General features: G+C 37.8%; 1 protein-coding gene across 1 annotated transcript; it reads left to right on the plus strand.

Moving 5' to 3' along the window:
* Positions 1–2,263: 2,263 nt before the first annotated feature.
* Positions 2,264–5,231, plus strand: LOC106869030 (transmembrane protein 62). Its single transcript, XM_014914527.2, has one exon. The coding sequence runs from the start codon at positions 2,532–2,534 to the stop codon at positions 4,539–4,541; it is 2,010 nt and encodes a 669-aa protein (XP_014770013.1). The 5' UTR covers positions 2,264–2,531; the 3' UTR covers positions 4,542–5,231.
* The last annotated feature ends 122 nt before the right edge of the window (positions 5,232–5,353 follow it).

The raw sequence follows: 5,353 nt of genomic DNA on the forward strand, positions 1-5,353 counted from the left end.
TGTGTTATTTCGTTTGAGAAACGTAAGTTTTAAACAAATCTCTTAATTCAAAAGAACAAGTGGAGATGTTTTAATCTATTCTATGTTGGACTTGCTTATCCCAGAACACCAAAGTGAAACGGGGTCATGATAAAGAATCCTTTTTTCCTGTGACTATTGAATGGTTTGCACAGTGAGTCACATTGGAGGATTTCAGAAATTACACAAACCATATGCAAGGCTGTCAAGTGGTAGAATAATTCTTTGATGCACTGAAGAATTTCTATGCAGACAGATAACAAAACTGGAAAAATAAGAACTGAATGAAGTGTTGTCCTCAGTTAGCACCAGCTCCATGGCTAACCATTCCACTTTTTTCTTTTCTTAATCATCAAGACAATGGGGCTGAGAATACCTTGGTAAAAGCAAAATTATTGCTCCAAAATTGAATGAACTGCAGGAATCTCCATTGGAAATTAAAATGATGATGACGATGGTGATGGTGGTGGTGGTGGTGGTATATAATTGTTTTAATGTCTATTTTCCCATTCTTGCATGGATAAGATGAAATTTGTTGAAACAGATTTTCCATGGCCACATGCTTTCCTTCTCACCAACACTCGTGTTTCCAAGCATATTTTCACAAAAGGAGCAGAAATGAAGAATGAGGCTTGTAAGATTGGGACATCTTTTTTATTTACAACTACCACATGATGCCAAGACAAGGAGACACAAGCATACACACACCCACACACACACATACATACACACACACATACACACACAAATATATACATACATATATGCACACATATACACATACACACACACACACATATATACATATACATACACTCACATAAGCATACACACATACACACACACACACACAGAGGTATGGCTGTGCGGTGAAGAAGTTTACTCCCCAATGGCATTGTTTTGTGGTTAGTTGCACAGTGTGGCACTTTTGGCCAAGTTGTGAGTGGATTTGCTAGAGGGAAACTGAAAGAAGCCTATTGTACATGATCATCATCATTGCTTTAGTCTCTACTACTCCATGAATGCATGGAGCAGATAGAATTTGTCGAGGCAGACTTTCTACAGTTGGATGCTCTTGCTGTTGCCAATCCTTGTCTGCTTTCATGCAGGCTATTTATTTCCTCATGGCTGGATTGAAAAGGAATAAGACTGTTTGTATGATAGTGACACTTGCTTACAACTCTTGACAGGCTTCTTTCAGTTTCCATCTGCCATATCCACTCATAAGGCATTGGTCGGCCTGTGGTTATAGTAGAAGACACTTGTCCAAGATGCCATGCAGTGGAACGGAACCTGGAACCATGTGGTTGGGAAGCAAGCTTCTCAATCCCACAAACCTTCTCTATACTAAACACATACATACAGTCACATTTATAATTTGTATGTCGGTGTTAATTTGATTGTATGAAAAAGAACACAATAGAATGAACTAAGGAGGATAATCCAAGTGGATTAAAGGTATGGATTTACTCAAGGGTTGATGAGCTGAAGGATGTATGCAAACAATTTTTTCGATGGATTAGAATTTTAACTCTTGGAGAAAAATATCAAAACTCGAGCAGAAATAGTGACTCTCAGAGAAAACGGTAATAGAGGGTGGTGGGGATGGTGGCGTTAGAGATGGCACAGATGGTGGTGGTGGTGGTGATATTTTGTTAATGTCACTCAGTGCATCACTGTTAAAAATGTGTTGCCGTGTGTATATTCTTTTTACTTTTTGCTTCAGACATTGGACTGCGGCCATGCAAGGGTACTGCCGGCAGAGGTAAAGAATACGCACACCACCCTAACCCTAAAACTAACTCTAAACCGTAACCCTAGCCCTAAACTTTAATCCTAACCCTAAACACCGGGTTTGCATATTCTTTACCTTCGCCAAATATCCTCCCGTACTTCTTTTATAAGTTTAATACCTAGTCTATCGGTCTTTTAGACGAATCGCTAGTTTCAGGGACGTAAGTAAACCAACACCAGTTGTCAAGCGGTGGAGGAGACAAACACAAAGTGACGCGCACACACACACGTACACACACGCACCCGCACACACATACACACGTTAATTACCTATAATCATTGTATGGTTTTGTGTCTCATGCAACGTAGATTACTGTTGCATCATAAATTTAAGCCAAGTAAAAGATAAAGTAAACCATTTAATACAACGTATTAAACTGTTTTCTGAGCGGTATACGGACATGACCTTAGTTGCGATAATTAATACAGACAAAAGGTCAACCACCCGTACAGAGAAATTATATTATTTCAACATTTAAATTCAATTTTTTGTTGATATGTTATTTTTTAAACCCGTGATTCAGGTTCCATAACTAAAATTCCGGGCGCTCGGGCTAAAAGGGCCCAAAGTTCACCGGTTGTTTATTCAAAGGCCACTATTTTTGTGTGTACACCGGTCTTTTCCGTCAGTTAAATATGTAAGCGTCGCCCATAAGTGGAGTGAAGTTTGTTTTTTCTTTTATTTCTCGCCATTCAGCTATTTATTTTATTTATTTATCATGAATATCATACCATTATTGTGCGGTTTTGTGACTGTTATTATTATTATAATAGCATTCATTTATGATTTAACCGAACCAGGCAATTCTTTGAACCCTACCGAAGTATATTACTCTGTCACCAAAGAGAACGGCAAAGCTTTAAAACAAGATGAGGATAACACTGTTTTGAACGGAGAACACGACAAAATATTCTGGTTTATTCAGGTAACTGATATGCATTTTAGTATATTCCGTGACTTAAAAAGAGGACCGGATTTAATACGATTTTGTCAATCCCAGATAAGTATCATTCGTCCAAAGTTTGTTATCGTTTCGGGTGACATTGTAGATGCGAAAAGTGAAAATTTGCTTGGTTCACAACAATATTTAGCTGAATGGAAAATTTACCAGCAAGTGACGGATGAGTGTGCTCGAGTGGTGCAAGGACAATGGTTCGATATTCGAGGAAACCACGATGTTTTCGATGTGCCCCACGTTAATAGTTCAAATAACTATTTTAAACGCTACACAACTCAGAAGAGGTTCAGCAACCAAACCTCATACATGTTTGATTTCAATACCGGTTACGGTCGTTATACATTCATTGGTATAGATGCTTGCTTAGCACCCGGTCCGAGAAGGCCGTTTAATTTCTTTGGACGGCTGAGAGAGCAGGATGTGGACCAATTGTTGGAATATACGCACAAAAGTCGCAATAGTAACCTAACGATATGGTTTAGTCATTATCCAACTTCTTTCATCATCTACCCAGACTTACGTTCGGTAATGAAAAGAGGCATCGCTCACTTATCTGGACATCTACACACGCTAGGTGGACATGTTCCTAATATGTACACACGCCAAAAGACCGGAATGCTGGAATTAGAATTAGGGGACTGGAAAGATAACCGAATGTTTCGCCTTCTCGCTATTGATCACGACCTTTTATCGTTCACCGATGAAGTAATCAACACCTGGCCACTTGTTCTCATCACTAATCCGAAACATGCTCTGTTTTTGGCACCCAGGCACGAACCTTTATACAGGATTGCCACGTCAACGCACATAAGGATACTAGCATTTAGCTCCAGCCTCATCAAACATGTGAATGTCTCTATCGATAATATATTTCTTGGATCAGCAGAACCTGTAAGAGATGGTCTTTTTGTGTTGCCCTGGCAACCGGCTTCTTACGCAAAAGGTTTACACAAAATATCGGTCTCAGTCGCAGACTCTCAGGGACATCAAAAGACTGTCGAACAACCATTCTCTATTGACAACAGTCAACCGAACTTCAATTTTGTACCGAAGCTGTTGTTAATGATGAATCATTTTGTGGTCGGTAAAGTATTATTTTGGAGCATTTTCTTACTTTGGCTGACTATTTTAATTTTACTTCGAAACTGTTATAGAATCAGAAACTATCTTTTCATTTCGGACGTCCGTATTATTGATTCAGTGTGCGGCTGGTGTAACTTTTGGATTATGTTGCTCTGGAAATTAACGCAAGTGGATAAATTATTTTATATTGTTATCTTCACATGCATCTATACTGGTATTGGGCCATGGTTTATTGGAGAATTCCTCGAAAATGAAATCGGTGCCATGTTTGTATGGGGCATCGTTGTTATGAAGTCTTATATACCTGGTAGTTTTACATACTTTTTCGGTATTTTTCAGTTTATTACTTTCAACATACCACTAACATTTTATGTGAGTTATTACTTTGATAGAGTTAATTACAAATTCCAGTGTTGGAATCGTTCGTGTCACAATCGACAGAATCACCGATTTTGGCTCCCTACATGGTGGTTAGTAATGATGGAGATTCCATTTATCTGTTTCTTTTTATTTCAATCCTACCTCGCCTTAACCGGTTTCCCCAAAGCCTATGGCATCATGGCATTTTACACATGTCCTGTACGAACATGGAGTGCTGTATTTCTGGTTGGTATAAATATTTATACATACCGATTAGCTTGCAGGGACCCTCCAGTGATGCGACGTTCACCAAGTCAAGATAGATAAAAAAAAAATGATTTCGTATATGGTATTATTTTAATTGTTGTTATTACAAAGCTGTGTTCGTTTATTGATACATTGCTATCAAAAGTTCTTAAGCTGCTGCTTTGAAACTTGGTGCACTGGTTTCCACATCACAAAGGGTGTTTTGGCAACACGAGTGGTCTAAAAAAAAAAAAAAGGAAACTTATTCTCTTATCCCTCCTCTCACCGTGTAAAATGTGATTGAAAATTTTCTATTAAAATGATCGAAATCAGCTGATGGTGTATATATATGATATGCAGACCAGTAAGGAGGTAACAAGTGACAATTCAACAGATGTCACAAACGTTGGTTCACGCCTGTGAGTTGTCTCAAACGATATTTGTACTCTATGTATTTATTTCACTGTCTCAGTTAAACCAGTTTGTGTAAATTTGTCAATATTTCTTTGTGTCTGAATATCATCAAGTGACCGTAAATATGAGAGTTATTCACTCCAAGCTGCGACTCATCACCAATAGGTAACGAATTTTATAGGATTTAAGTCTAATGAATGAAGAATGTTTAATATAGCCACAATGTAAGCCAGCAAAGTTACAAACGGAAAAAAATGTAAAAAGAAAGACTGAATAGTGACATGGGGACCTTGGAACCAGTTTGGGGTATATATATATATATATATATATATATATATATATATATATATAGTGTGTGTTTACAAACAAAGGGAGTAAGTACTCAATACATAAGTTGAGTGTTAATACTTATTGACATTACTCTTTGTTACTAGAGTTTTCCTAGTATCACCGATCACAATACGGATTTCCAGTGATTA

The sequence above is a fragment of the Octopus bimaculoides genome, chromosome 4 (genome assembly GCF_001194135.2).
Source record: "Octopus bimaculoides isolate UCB-OBI-ISO-001 chromosome 4, ASM119413v2, whole genome shotgun sequence".
Lineage (NCBI taxonomy): Eukaryota > Metazoa > Mollusca > Cephalopoda > Octopoda > Octopodidae > Octopus > Octopus bimaculoides.

What these genes read in the sequence shown, in the direction of transcription:
- LOC106869030 (XM_014914527.2), top strand. Translation starts at nt 2,532, where the DNA reads ATGAATATCATACCATTATTGTGCGGTTTTGTGACTGTTATTATTATT.